General features: G+C 43.0%; 1 protein-coding gene across 1 annotated transcript in view; it reads left to right on the top strand.

Moving 5' to 3' along the window:
* Positions 1-15,625, top strand: part of Cpb2 (carboxypeptidase B2) — a 38,668-nt gene that overhangs the window by 16,573 nt on the left and 6,470 nt on the right. Inside the window, exons 5-9 of the mRNA XM_057786599.1 lie at positions 3,762-3,863; positions 7,712-7,816; positions 10,441-10,551; positions 11,855-11,948; positions 14,097-14,299. Coding sequence (XP_057642582.1) covers positions 3,762-3,863; positions 7,712-7,816; positions 10,441-10,551; positions 11,855-11,948; positions 14,097-14,299 — 615 coding nt within the window. The remainder of the gene's footprint in view (positions 1-3,761; positions 3,864-7,711; positions 7,817-10,440; positions 10,552-11,854; positions 11,949-14,096; positions 14,300-15,625) is intronic.

Here is a 15,625-nt window from a genome sequence, read left to right as displayed (position 1 = left end):
TTCTAGGTCTAACACTGAAGAAAACGTTGAACGCTAAGAAAATTAAGAACAGGAGTGCCACACTGAAACTACCACAAAAATTGCAATTGCTCGAGTCTCTTTGGGCCAGTACCTGACTGAAATTTATTCTTAATGAATAATCACCAGATTACCTCACAGAATTAAAGTGACACGTTCACTTATATTGAATATGCTACAAAGGAATAGATTTTATCCTTCTGAGTAGAAACTTTTAAACCAGGATGTCTTTGACTGGGTGCCTAAAAAAAATGTCAGTATCCACATCTAAGACGCAGGCAATTTCGTATTTCATCTTTGAAATCATCTGCCTCTCCAGGTGCTTAATCCAGAACTCAGTCTGCTTCCAGATCTTATGTGCTCAGCTGATTGATGTAAAGGTTACAGGTTTACACATTATTTCTCTTTAGATCTTACCCTATCTGCTCTACTTAGGCCACTCCCCTCTAACGTCTCTCGCCAACAATATGCGAGAACCGTGTTGCAGAGAGAGGTAGGAGTGGCCCGGAAAGGATGGATGTGACAATGTGACACCACTGTGTTGAGTCGGATGGGCCAAAGGGGATGTTTTTTCTGGGAGGATCTCAAAATGACTTTTTAATTATTTTACTCCAGGAAGTTATATTGTCTTACCACATCCCCGTGGAGGACTCGGAACGGCAAACAGGCAAACGCAGTCCATGATTGCGTTCATTCGCTACAGATTCCGTAGCAGAATGACACAGGCTGTGTAGGAATTTATTTGATCGTATTTCTGGAGGCAAGAAGCCTAAGCTCAGAGTGTTGACAGGCTTTGGTTTTCTTCTGAGGCCTCTTTCTTTGGTTTGTAGACAGTTGTTTCTTTGTCCTCAAATGGTGTCCCAGTTTGCTTTCTACTGCTGTGATGAACACTGTGACCAAAAGCCACTTGGAGTACTGAGTACTTGGATGTATGTCTCAGTCCGTCACGTAGGGAAGCCAGGGCAGGGACTCGAGCCAGGGGCCTGGAGGCAGGAACTGAGACCAGGAGGAATGCTGCTTTCTAGCTTGCTCTCTACGGCTTGCTTATTCTGCTTTCTTATGCCACCCAGAACCACTTACCTGCCTGGGGGTGGCACTACCTTCAGTGAGCTGGACCCTCCTCTATCAGTTCATAATCAAGAAAATGCCACACATACTTGCCTGCAGTCAATTTGGTGGAGGCATTTATCAATTAAGGTCCTCTTCCAAGATAGCTCTAGCTTATGCCAAATTGACAAAAAAAACAAAACAAAACAAAACAACAAAAAACAGCCAGGACATGTGGCTTTTCTCTGTTCATTTCCATGTGTCCTTCTGTCCTGTTCTTTTATGGACCCTGGTCAGACTGTATCTGTGTCTCCACTGAACTTCAACATGGTCACGTTCTATGGTACTGAGCATCAGGGCTTCAGCATACCAGTTGGGGAAATACACTATATCATCACCATAATATTTCAGAAAGTGTCTGAAATCTCTCCTATCCCTACTCCAAATCCTTTCCAAGAGATTCACGGGGAACATGGTGATTTTACTCTCAGGAAATTCTTTGATCTCTTACCTCTCCTTCTCCTTATGGTAACCTGAATATGTCCTCCACTCAAGGTATTCTAGAACGTTCACCAGAGACACTGAATCCCTATAGCTCTACTGGAGGAAGTCTACAGAAACACCAGTGCTACAACATTAATTAGCCCATGCATAGCTTCCTCGGATGTATTCACCCCAGGACAACTAATGTAGGAAATAGAATTCTAGTGAATAACCCTTTGGTGGTTAAATCTCCGATGCCTTAGAAACCGATAGTGGCAGGACTTGGTGAACAAGCCTTTCGGGAGCATCTTTGTCCCCGGTGTTGGTACAAGAACTCACACATGCTCTTGTTGATTATGCCACCTCAAGAGAACCCAAGGAAAATGGTGCTCTTGTTGCCATTAGTCAAGACAACTGTGTGAAATCATCACTAAGAAAGCTCTTGGAGTTTAAAAACAAGGAGTTGAACATTATGACTTCAGAAGGTCCAAGAGGACCTGGGAAGTTGGCCTGTATTAAGACATAGCCAAGTCTGCCAAAGCAGATGATAACTCAGCACCTACTTTAAAAGAGTTGCTACACTCAGCCCCAGAAATTATTATTTTTTTTCCTTCCATTGTAGTTTTCATAGAGCCTCAAATTCTCCTGGACTTCTCCGCTGAAGAGCATCTGCAATGCTGCCACTTCCCACGGTAGAGGTGCTCTCCTCAGCTTCCCCTCAGCTACTTCCCACAGTGGAGGTGCTCTCCTCAGCTTCCCCTCAGCTACTTCCCACAGTGGAGGTGCTCTCCTCAGCTTTCCCTCAGCTACTTCCCACAGTGGAGGTGCTCTCCTCAGCTTCCCCTCAGCTACTTCCCACAGTGGAGGTGCTCTCCTCAGCTTTCCCTCAGCTACTCCCCACAGTGGAGGTGCTCTCCTCAGCTTCCCTTCACATTTGCCTTTGGTCATCATGACAATCTCACAATAATACTGAAATCTTTCCTGTGCAGAAATGGTGTCCAGGTTGCCTTGGTCCTAAAAACTGAATTTGTACATGTGCATGTGTGTGTGTGTATGTATGTGTATGTACATGTGTGCACATGTGTGTGTGTGCACTCGTTCATGTATATGCTTGTATTTGGAGGTCAGAGGTCTACATTATTGTCTTCAATTGCTTTCCACATTATTTTTTGAGACACAGTCTCTAAACCCCTAGCTCTCTGACTCAGCTAGACTGGCTGGCCAGCGACCTCTAAGGATCTGCCTGACTCGGTCCCCCCCACCCCGACCTTTTCCCTCTTCCCCAGTGTTAGGATTACACGTGCATGCTGTAGTGCCCACATTTTACACAGGTGCTGGGGAACTGAACCAGGTCCTCAAACTTGCTCAGCAACCACCATAGCAACAGTGATCTCCCCAGCCCTGAATTTCTTTTTTTAAGCCTTGTAATGCTAGCTCCAGGATGCCTGGTAGGAAGACCCCATACATACAGACAGAGTCCCAATGTGATAAACCTCTAAAAGGAACTCTGGAATGGGGCATGGTGGCTCAAAACCGCAATCTCAGTACTCAAAAGGCTGAGGTGGAGAGATCATAAGTTCGAGGCCAGCCTGGCTTACACAGTGAGATCCTGCCACAAAAGACAAAACAACAAAAAGCCCAAGGCATATGGCTCAGTAGGAGAGTTCTTGTCTATCGTGTACAAGGCCCTGCATTTGATCACCTGCACTAGGAAATGAATGAACAGTAATGTTTGGGCTGGAGAGATGGCTCAGCAGTTATGAGTACTGGCTGCTCTTCCGTGGAACCTGGCTTCAATTCCAGCCCCCACATAGTGGCTCACAACTGTCTGCAACTCCAGTTTCAGAGGATCCATTGCCCTCTTCTGGCCTCCACCAGCCCCCAAGCGGTGCACACACATATATTTATAGACATAATATAAAATTAGATAAAAACCAATAATTTCCAAGGCCACATTTTGGAGATTAACTCCTTATCCTATGCTTCTTAGAGCTGTTTCACTTTCCCCCTAATACTTAGAACTCAGCCAAACTCTGGTTTATTTCTTTTCAGCAGAGCAAACATTTCGTCCTGAGTGTTTTCAGTTCTTCGGTTCTCCTATCTGCAGAGAATGGAGTGGAATCTCCTGTCTGCAAGGAAGCTGCCTACTTCCTGTGATCAGGGGTGTCCTGTGAGCTTGTCCTGTAACTAACCTGTGGCTTCTGTTTTCATAGATCTATTCCTGGATAGATGTTATAACTGAACGGTATCCTGACATGCTCCAAAAAATCTACATTGGCTCATCATATGAAAAGCACCCACTTTATGTTTTAAAGGTACATGAGGAGAGTCACTTGGAGAGTGAGATTAACTGTGCAGTGGTGTTTGTTATAGCTTAGTTCTACGTAGCATGAATAATAAAAATTCAGAGGCAGATATTGGGGTTCAACCTGAAGATCAGAAAAGCAAAGCAGCCAACTGCTGACTCTTACCTCTACCTCAGACTGAAAATGGGTGAACCTGCCTCCACGAATCCTCATATTGAGACCAAGAGTGAGCGCTGTCTCCTCCCATCTTATATTCCTCTCTAGTGCTGGGATTAAAGGCGTGCACCACCACTGCCTGGCCTCTATGGCTAACTAGTGTGGCTGCTTTGCACTGATCTTCAGACAAGGTTTATTTATTAAAACACAAATAATATACCACTATAGTTCTACTTTCCTTTGAGTTCTGGAAATATTTTTATTTCAAGTGTATCTTAACTTTAATATCCAGCTACTTAGAAATAAATTACTCCTCCCTTTGAGTAATGAGTTTGAGTGAAAAACCTCTCTAGACTCAAACTCACCTTTGCTCATGTTACATTAGACAACTAGATAAGCCACTTTCTGGGGGGTCCAGGGGCCACACTCATAAAATGATGCGGCTAGTCTGGGCTACTCCTCAAGTTCTATCTAAATCGCCCCCTCCTCAGATTGGTGGGAGAGACTGTCTATCTTGAGTTGTTCTTGGACAAACAGTAGCCTAGCTTTTGAAAAACCAAAATAGAGTTGAGCCACCATCCAGGTAAACCCAGAGAGCAGGGCGACACTGCAGTGACGACCTCGGTCACCACCCGTGGGGTTATGTACTTCCTGTTGCAGAATCTCGTGGAAGAGCATTTGATTTTTAAAAGATATTTGCAAAAATAATTTCAGGATATGTAAATAAAGGAGAAGGGTTATAAAAAAATTAGCAAATATTTAGAGTAACCAAACAAAAAGAAAAGTGGGTTAAATATTGCCATCTATACCATTCTAGGAGGGCTTCTTCTCAACCCTGTACTCAACAATATCCATATATAGGAGAGAGTAATATGGCCCCAGGTGAAGTCTCTTCTTTGAATGAACTATGCTTAGGGAAGATCAATGAGTGTGGATGCTAGAAATATCACAGGCGTCGTGACCATGATAACATTTGCTGGTCACACATTCCATTCTGTAGTTCTGATTGGTCACACCTTCCATTCTGTAGTTCTGATTGGTCACACCTTCCACTCTGTAGTTCTGATTGGTCACACCTTCCACTCTGTAGTTCTGATTGGTCACACCTTCCATTCTGTAGTTCTGATTGGTCACAACTTCCTTCTGTAGTTCTGATTGGTCACAACTTCCTTCTGTAGTTCTGATTTCACCCACACTCTTGCAACTCTCTACGGAGATGTAATTAATAGAAAAATACATTTGCTTTAGTGGCACAGAATTGGCACATACTCACTTGTAACAGGAGGTGTTTGTAGCTGCTCAAAGACAACTTTGAATCAGGATATATCAGGTTCAACCTGTCCTTCCCAGGAACTTCCAGGGCAGACTCAAGGCAGAGATGAGACATATGGGTTTCCTTAGCGATTCAGTTAGTTAATAGGTTAATTCCATGGGAACCATCATGGCATGCCCACCCATGACACTTCCTTGTTTTTGTCATGGCACGCCCACCAATGACACTTTCTTGTTTGTCATGGCATGCCCACCCATGACACTTTCTTGTTTGTCATAGCACGCCCACCCGTGACACTTTCTTGTTTGTCATGGCATGCCCACCCGTGACACTTTCTTGTTTTGTGTGCATCTTGCAACTGGATTCTGGAAGCTGGATGAATACATGGGGAAAATCATCCATCCTGGTTGGTTGCATCAAGTTTTACTCTTACTTAACTGAGGATGTACACACAATAAAAGTCTCTGCAGACCCACAATGCTGTCAGTGTTGAGCCAACAGGCAATTTATCCCTAAAACTGCATATATATAAATATGAATGAAAGACTGAATGACCAAGTGAGGCAACTAACCTGGACAAGTGAGGACTTTGATACTGACTAGGTGGAATCATCCAAATCTGTTTGATTAGATGGTTTGACTATTAGTAGCCATTTTTCTTTTCCCCTTATTTAAATATTGCTAACTGCACATTAGGAAAGGCAACTTAGTTAGGGTTTCTATTGCTGTGATGAAACACCAGGACCAAAAAGCAAGGTAGGGAGGAAAGGGTTTATTTGGCTTACACTTCCATATTGCCGTTAATCTTCAAAGGAAGTGCGGACAGGGGTTCAAACAGGACAGGAACCTGGAGGCAGGAGATGAGGGCCATGGAGGGGTGCTACTTACTGATTGTTCTCAACCTGCCTATCGAAACCAGGACCACCAACCCAGGGATGCCACCACCCACAATGGCCTGGGACTTCCCCCATCAATCACTAATTAAGAAAATGCCTTGCAGCTAGAGCTCATAGAGACATTTTCTCAATTGAGGTTCTCTACTTTCAGATAACTTTAGTGTAAGCGTCAAGTTGACATAAGACTATCTGGCACAGAAACCTTTCCAGGATGGTATAAATGACCAAAATTAACTCACTTTTCTTCTTGTTTTCGTTACTCTACATATTTGTTAGAATTTATAATTCTTTTCCCTTTACTCCATATCCTGAATTTATTTTTGTAACTAATTTTAAAGAACCAAATTTATGGGAATCTGTAGAGTTGGCTCGGTGATAAAGAGCACTCTGCCCCATCAGAGGACCTGGATTCGATTCCCAGCACCTACACAGTGGCTCACAGCTGTCTGTAGCCCCAGTCCCAGGGGATTCAACATCTCTTTTGGCCTCTGAGGGTACCAGGCACACATGTCGTACAGACATACATGAGGAAAAATCCCATGCACACAAAATAGAAATAAGGAACAATGTTTTAATCAAATAAATTATGATTGATTTTGGAAATGTTCGTGAGAATTCTTTTTCGCTGATAATCTCATGCATGTATATAACATGTTGTGGTATAAAAAACATAAACCCCCTCCTCTCTCCCTCCCATTCAATTCTTCCTGTTTCTCTCTCTTTCCTTCCCAGTTTCATGTGTTCTCTCTCTGTTCCTCCCCCCCGCCCATGATGCCTATAGGTACATGGTTATAGGCCCATATGCTGGACCATGGTAGACTTTCAGGGGCCTCATCCCTGGGGAAAACTTACTCTCCCTCCCCCAAAGCCATCAGTTGCCTCCATCCCTGTAGGGATTTTGACTGGCTTGACCTTGAGAATCTGTCTAAAGAGGTCAAAGGTTGTCACTTTGTGAAAACTGATTCTTTTTGCTCCACAGAGTTGATGCCATGTACTAGCTTTCTACCTTGTACGTCAGATCAAAGTTCCTGTCCCCAATCTAATGGGACTAGTTTTATGAATCAACTGGTGATACATTCATCCTTTGTGTGGGGGGGTGTAAAGTGAAGAAATAGTATTCCATAAAACGTGTACCCCATGGGGAAATTTTGAGGGAGTTCATGGTCCCTAAGTCTCTGTTCTTCCTGGGACAATTGCCCACCAGCAAGTGGCACTGACCTCTCAGGAGTAAAGACATACTTAAAACATTTTTTTTTCTTCTCTTTCTGTCTGCATGTCTAGGTAGTGCAGGGGTGGGAGTACTGGCTTCAGCTTCATTCCCAGTTCACACACGCATCAGACCTAAACAACTGCCCCTTCCATCTCTATAGCTTTTGAATTTGCTCTGAGTAGTTTTTAAGTAACACAGAGAACAGTGTACATGCAGTAAAGTCATTGGAAGGATGGAGGAAAAAAAACAAAGTGTGGATATATTGTTTGTGTTCTATCTTTCTTATTTATTTGTTTATTTATTTATGTGTGTGTGCACGCAGGTTTCAGGAAGGATGCCAAGAGCAAAAAATGCCATATGGATTGACTGTGGAATCCATGCCAGAGAGTGGATCTCACCTGCTTTCTGCCTGTGGTTCATAGGCTATGTAAGTACTCCCCATAGACCAGTGTTCCAACTGTATTATGACTAAGTTGCATTTTCCCACAACACATCCTGGAATTCTTAGTTCATGCAAAGAGACATATACTTGAAAATACAAAATGCCTATTTTTTGGATAACACTATTTCACAATGACTGTACCACAAAATATATCAGTCAGAACCTTAAGACATCACTGTTTAAATCTCTCTTAACAAAGGGAATGCATCAAGTGTAAAGCTATTTCTGCCTGTACTAGGTCCTAACAAGCGCGACACTCTTAACCACTGCCACCTGCTTTACAGCCCCTCTTTTCCAAGAAATCTGAGTTTGTTAGGAGTCTCGGGGGAGACTGCTCCTGGGGAGATGTGAATCAGTGTCTACTCAACCCAGAATTTGTAGCAACCCCAGACCAATGTAAGAATACTGCTCAGGAACCAGTGGGTTTAATGGGGTTACTTATAGCACTGTGGGTAAGGGTTGCTTCCAGAAGCAGGGATGCATAAAGGCAGCTGTCATCACTGAAAGCCCACCCAGCACAACTGACAATCACGAACACTGGAATCCCCTTGCCCACTGCACAACTTTCAGGCAGTTCTCTCTCACACACACATACACACACACACACATGCATGTGCATGCATATATCTATAAATGCAACCTGTTGAATTTTCATTCAGTGTTACTCAGATGTATATATGTTTAGGAATGACCACTTGGAGCTGGATAACCTATCCAGGTCCTCATAAGACTGCCTTTTCCTTTCTCTGAAGCCATTAAAAGTGGGTAGCTTTGTGTGTGCGTGTGTGTGTGCATATGTGTGGGCATTCATGTGTGTGCAGGTGCCCATGGAGGTCAGAAACCTCAGATCCTCTGGGGGCTAGAGTTTCAGTAGCTGTGAGCCTCCTGATGTGTGGGTGCTGCCATCAGATGCTGGTATATGATCTGAGGTGCTGAGCCATCCCTTTAAAAGCCATCCTTTTAAAGTAGGATTTAAAAGAAACTTGTAAAAGTTAATAATGAGAAAAACCTGTTTCTTATGAAGATCTTTTGACTTGTGTTTAAGAATCAAACAATTCAAAACTAATACCCAAACCAAAAATGTATCAATGTTGCTGCAGTATGACAATTTTAGACCAAAGCTTTCTAGATGAGGTTATCTAACCAGGTAGGGAACATTCTCTGAAGTTCTCCCGTCTGTCTGTGTTTTTCATCATGCTGTACCTCTAAGCTGGGTGTGAGCCAACAGGAGGAGGAGTGAGGGCCTGATGATGAGGGTCAGCAACTCAGAGCAAGAACCCACAGAGACTGCCAGTGATGTTAAAGAATGTGACAAAACTTGAGGAAAAAAACTGGAGATGAATTCTATGACCAGGAATAAGGACTATTAGATAATTGTCTAATTAAGTCTGGGTCTAAAGCAGTGTTTCTCAACTTTCATAATGATTCAACCCTTTAATACTGTTTCTCATGTTGTGGTGACAATATTTTCATTGCTAGTCCATAGCTATAGATTGCTACTGTTATGAGTCATAATGTAAATATTGTGTTTTCTGATGGTTTTAGGCAACCCTTGTAAAAGGGTTGTTCAATCCCCCAAAGGAGTTGAGACCCATGGGTTGAGAATCATTGGTTTAAAACAAGATTAGGAGTTCTGGTTACTATGGATTTTTGAAAAGGAGCTGAACTATATTGGGGTTTGGGTTTGTTTTTTAATCTTTGTTGTAAGCTTCCTAGCTTTAAAGAGCATCCTTCCTTGGTGTTTGAAGGAGAATTTAGAAATGGGTGGTTCTCTTTTTCCTGCCACTGTTAAATAAGCAGGTCTCTGTTGACCCATGTGTTACCAGAGTACCCTAAGTTCAATCACTTAAGGAACTGGTATTCACAATGGATACTTGGAGATTTGTGATCACCATACAGACCTGTTACAGGAGGGCAGACGAAAGCAAGCAGCAGAGTAGCTCTGTGAACAAGGATACTATGTCCGGGAGAGTGTGACATGTGTGAGTGAGCCCGGGAAATATCATCTGCAATACACAGGCATTAGAGAAGAAAAAGACTAGAAAAGCAAAGGGAGGGAGTGTGAAGAGAAGATTTTCAAAATCTGCTGTAAGTCAACAGAAGCACAGCTGTAGTTAAATAGTCATTATTAAATCCCAATGAACAATTTCAAGTTCTTTGAAAACAATAAAGGGGTGGGGGACTTAAGACACAAAAATTCCCAAATGTGAGAGCAATCATCTTGTATTACAGTCAATTGTTGTGTTTGTTTACTGTTTCATTAGTCTTTGAAAATGAATTTACCTAGGAAGTATTTTTTTTTTTTGAGACAAGTTTTCTTTGTGTAATTGCCCTAACTGTCCTGGGGCTAGTTGCTCTTATAGACTAGGCTGGTCTCAAACTAACAGAGATCCACCTGCTTCTGCTTCCTGAGTGCTACGATTAAAAGCATGAGCCGTGTAATGTTTTAAGAAGGGAAAGAAACCGTTACTTTTCTTGCAAATTAAATCTACACATCAAAAGCTGTCAAACTACTTCTTAGGAAGAGAGGAGGAAAACGCATTTAAAACTACAGCTAGGCTTAGAAGGACTTGAAATGAGACACTAAACATACCTGGTTTAACGTGCAGGTAACCCAGTTCTATGAGAAGGAGAAGCTGTATACCAGTCTTCTGAGGCACGTGGATTTCTACATTATGCCAGTGATGAACGTGGACGGCTATGACTACACATGGAAAACGGTGGGTGGAGGCAAAGGAAGCGAAATAGAGCTGTTAGGGGCCTACAGAGAAGCAGCGTGAATTATTCATGGGATCCTGCACCTTGGTGAGAAGGTTTTGCTATGAAAAAAAAGGATTCAACTTTGGGAAATGTCAATCATCCATAAAAACAGATGTAATTGCATACCAACTCTACACTAACCCCCTAGACGTCCGTCTACAGCCTCAGTGATGGTGGCTGACTTTCTGTTGCTGTGGCGAAAAGCCCAGGAGTAAAAGCTTAGAAGGGAGAAAGGTTGGTTTTGATCCAGAGCTTCAGAAACTTCAGTCAATGAGGCTTGTGATAGGAAGTCATGACAAGGAGCACATGGAGAGACGAAACTGCTCCTGTAATGATGACTGGGAAGCCAACAGAGACTGGGGGAAGCCAAGTGTCCCCTGCAAGGACACCCCCTGCAGTGAGCTCAGTTTCTCCTGCTAGTATCCACTTCCAGTCCCTCCTAATAATGCTGAAGCCTGGCGGTATCCACTTCCAGTCCCTCCTAATAATGCTGAAGCCTGGCGGTATCCATTTCCAGTCCCTCCTAATAATGCTGAAGCCTGGCGGCCAAGCCTGTGAGACGTGGCCATCTGGGGAATGTTACAGATCCTAACCACCCCACAGCTCAAGGCCCATGGTGTTTCAGGTATCCCGCCTTCTATTTTACCCATACTATTTTAAAGAAAACCCAAGACATTGTATCATTATTTTATCAATAAACACTTCATTGTGCATCTCAAAAAGAAAGAAACTCTTAAAGAACAAAAGCTCATTGTTGCAGTGGTAACTCCCAGCAGTTGAGAAGCAGGATCGCTGGGAGTCTGAAGTCAGCTTCAACCAAATCATGTTCCATAGGCTAGCTTGGGTTGCATTGTAAAACCCTATCTCAACCAACCAAGCAACCCAACCAGCCAACACATCCCAACACAAAAAGGCGTGGTGCAGAGAGAACAGAGAGGTCACTGACATGCACAGTTCATAATTTTGAGCTGAGATATAAGCTATTTTGCTTTTCTTTGAAGATGTTCAAAATAAGTTTGCACATGAATTAATTTAAAGGAAGCAGGGCTAAATAAGGCCAGTGAGCAGATTAGTGCAAACCAATGAGTTTTCATACCCGTATAGGTCAAAAATCTGTGAGATAGCATCATTTTATTTGGCTCAAGCTAATAATTTGAATGATGAGTATGACTAGGACCTGGATGGAGATGGGGCTGTGCGAGAGGACAGTGGCAGAGACAGGAGGGTCCAGTTTGATAACCTGTCCCCATCTGGTTCCTTTAGAACCGAATGTGGAGAAAGAACCGTTCTGTCCACAAGAACAACCAATGTGTGGGCACAGACCTGAACAGGAACTTCGCTTCCAAACACTGGTGTGGTAAGCATTGCTTCATGGTGAGAGATGCCCATGAATTAATTCACAGTGGTTGCAGGGAGGGGTGTCTGAATTGGGAACAATCGGATGACAGACACCGGAAGTGAATGCAGTGTTGTGACTGTTGACCGGAGCCAGCAAACCGCTTTAACCGCTCCCTCCTGCTGCTGGCCCCTCCTAAGTAAGGAGACTGGACTAGTTGGTTTTTTATTTATTCTTGGATAATCTTACACATATAGGCAATGTGTCTTAATTATATCCATCTTCAACACCCCTTCTCACTCTCCCCGAACTGCCCTAAACATGCGCTCTCCCACCTTAGTTATCGCCTCCTCTCTCCCTCCCTTCCTCTTCCTTTCTTCCTCCCCGTCTTAATTTACTGAGTCCAATTAGTCCTAACAATGACCGCACCCACAGAGGAAAATGGCAATGGGCATGCTCCCAGCAACTATCAACTGCAAATGTCCCCTCAGCCAGAGCCCGGTGAACTCTGGCCATATGCGTGCTGGAATTTTTTGATCTTGTACAAGTGTGTCCAGCTAACCTTGGTCATGTCCACAAGACCATGTTTCAGAGCTCTCCTCAGCATCCTCTGGCTCTTACATTCTTTCTCCTGCCTCTCCTGCATCTTCTTTCCTGTTCCTTGCAGGGATTGATATAGATGGTCCACTTAAGGCTGAGGATTCAACAAGAACAGGTTTTTAAAAAGCCTCTTCTAGTTTAAATTAAAAAAAATACTTCTAAATTTAAAAAGTACTATCTCAGACTAACAAGGAAGTTATCAGATACCTTGCTTTAACATGTAATGTTCATCATCAGGACAGCAGGGGACACCCTCTCATTTTCAACTGTACAGGTAAATGCTTATTTTTGTAGCGTTTTAAAACATTTTCTTTTGTTTCAGCTGTTACCTTTCTTAACAAATTCATCTTTCATGAATAACATAAAATGCTAATAAATAATAAAAATATATAAAAAAATGACAGGCCCAGGGGGAATTTGTCATCCTTTGTTTTGAATGAGCCGAGATGCTCAGTGAACATGGACTTGGATCATGGAAACAGTCTGCTCTCGAGGAGGCAGATGTAAGCACACCCTTTCTTTCCACTGCACCTAACATTATAGTTTATAATGTGACAGTTAGGAATGGCTGTGGGCCCAGAATGATGGTGTACACCTGTAATTCCGGCACTCCTGGGACGAGGCAGGCAGATGACAGGGTTCAAGGTTAGACTGGGCCATACAACATGACCCTGTAAGGAATTACAAACAAGCCCCTAAATTATACAATTTTCTGCCACATTGAAAATATTGACACATGGCTTGGTAAAATGTAACTCTCTGAGGCTCCACTCCTGTGAATTAGGGGCATAAGGAGAAATCAGGGCTCTCTAGAGGAACACAACTGATAGAATGGGAAAAAAGTATGTGTCTGTAATACATATGTATATTTATGTATATATGTGTATGCCCATATGTATACATTCCACTTCAAAGAATTGTGTAGAAAAATCCCTCACAAGTGTACCCAGCCCCCTGCCTGGGTTTTAGTTAATTCTAGATATAGTCAAGTTGACAACCAAGGATAGCCATCAGAGCAGGCTACCATACAAAGGGACACATATTATGACCTCATAAATAAATTAATAAAGCTTACTCTGGTACCAAATATCATGGTCACAGTATAAGTCAAACCCATGTATCTAACTGAAAAACATCTGGAAACTTATTTCCACAGTCTCACTCTGGTTGAGGGTTCTTTTTTTTTTTTATGAATCATGGTGATTTTTAAGCTGTTAAGATCAGAAAAATTCATCTATAGTGACTAAGGAAATTTGGTTCATTTTTCAACGTTTAATCAAAAGTTTGGGAGCAAATAACAGCTGAGACCTTCCTGGTTGTGCTTTCAGAATCCAAGATGGCTGCTCCCAGACAGTAAGGGAGACACACTTACGATGGCCTTAGCAAGCTGCTGTAAATACTTGACTTCAAAAGAAACACAGATAACATTTACTGGACATCAGAAACGCATTCTTTTTAGAGCCTGCCCTTGTCCATTTCTCCACACTTGCTGCACTGTAGATTTAAGGTGAAGCACAAAGCCCAGAAGGCACAGCTTCTAATAAGGTCTCATTAACCATTTTGCTGCAGAGGAAGGAGCCTCAAGCTTCTCCTGCTCGGAAACCTACTGCGGACTTCATCCCGAGTCGGAGCCCGAGGTGAAGGCGGTGGCTGACTTCCTGAGAAGGAATATCAACCACATCAAAGCTTACATCAGCATGCACTCTTACTCCCAACAAATACTGTTTCCCTACTCCTATAACAGAAGCAGAAGCAGGGACCATGAGGAGCTGGTAAGCACTACTCCTTTATTATAAGCATTTTAGAAACAAAACAATACTCTGTCCTAGAATCACAAAGGTAGGAAACCTTTGTTTCCATTAGGGAATAATCGGCAGGTGTTTTCCTCTACTAACTGCCAGGAATCAGCTTGGGTCATTAAGAGAATTCCAGGAATTGCCCTTAAGTTGAGGACAGGCACTTCATTCCCAGGGAATGACCTCCCTATGCCAGATAAACTATGGAGAGGCCAGGAGGGAGCTATTCCACTTGCCTTACGTGGTGGTCACTAGCTGCCTAGACAGCTTGCCTTTGGTTAACTCCTAGACACTCACTCTTCTGGGTGTGAGCAGTGAGAACTAACTGTGTATTGCCCTTTTCAACTCCCAGTGGTTGGTGCTCACCAATAAACACCAGTGTCTACGCCGAGACAGACCTGTTTGGAATGTAGTGGACAATACGGGCCATTCAGTGAAGACCCTCCCAGTCTGTTATCTTCTTCCAAAGTTTTGATCCTGGATGCTCTGTTGAGATAGACAGTAAAGGATGCAGGACTCCCAAGGGGTTATACCCAGACTTAGGCAAGCCCTTGTCCCAGGTACTTTCCAGACAGTGGCGGTGCCCTGGCATGGGCAAAGGCTCATCTGTATTCAGTAGATGGTGCTTATTGCTCTTTGTTCCCTGACTCTATTAACAGATAAGAGCACTGGGTAGGTTATGTCTATCTCCCTGAGTAGGCTATGTCTATCTCCCTGGGTAGGCTATGTCTATCTCCCTGGGTAGGCTATGTCTATCTCCCTGGGTAGGCTATGTCTATCTCCCTGGGTAGGCTATGTCCATCTCTCTGGGTAGGCTATGTCCATCTCCCTGGGTAGGCTATGTCTATATCCCTGGGTAGGCTATGTCTATATCCCTGGGTAGGCTATGTCTATGTACCTGGGTAGGTTATGTCTATCTCCCTGGGTAGGTTATGTCTATCTCCCTGGGTAGGTTATGTCTATGTCCCTGGGTAGGCTATGTTTATATACCTGGGTAGGTAGTATTTATGACAAACACTTTTTTGCATTTTTTTAAAAATAGCTTGTTTGAAACAAAAGCTTACTTGATATTTGTGGCTTTTTATTTTCAAAAGAAATATTTTTAAAAAATGTTCATCATTTATTTTTCTTAGTTTATTTATTAGCACTGTGCATAGAGAAATAAAAGGATATTTACCATGCTTAAGATGTAGAACAGGTCTGATTTTGCCTGACTTGGTGGTTGCTATTGGCACAACTCCTTATTAAGGGCAGAACTCTGTATTCTGTCAACAGTCAAAGAAGCATTAGGTAGACTCTGCA

This window comes from Chionomys nivalis, chromosome 12 (genome assembly GCF_950005125.1).
Source record: "Chionomys nivalis chromosome 12, mChiNiv1.1, whole genome shotgun sequence".
Classification (NCBI taxonomy): domain Eukaryota; kingdom Metazoa; phylum Chordata; class Mammalia; order Rodentia; family Cricetidae; genus Chionomys; species Chionomys nivalis.
Note: the sequence above shows the minus strand (reverse complement) of the source record. Positions and strands in the feature narration are given on the sequence as shown.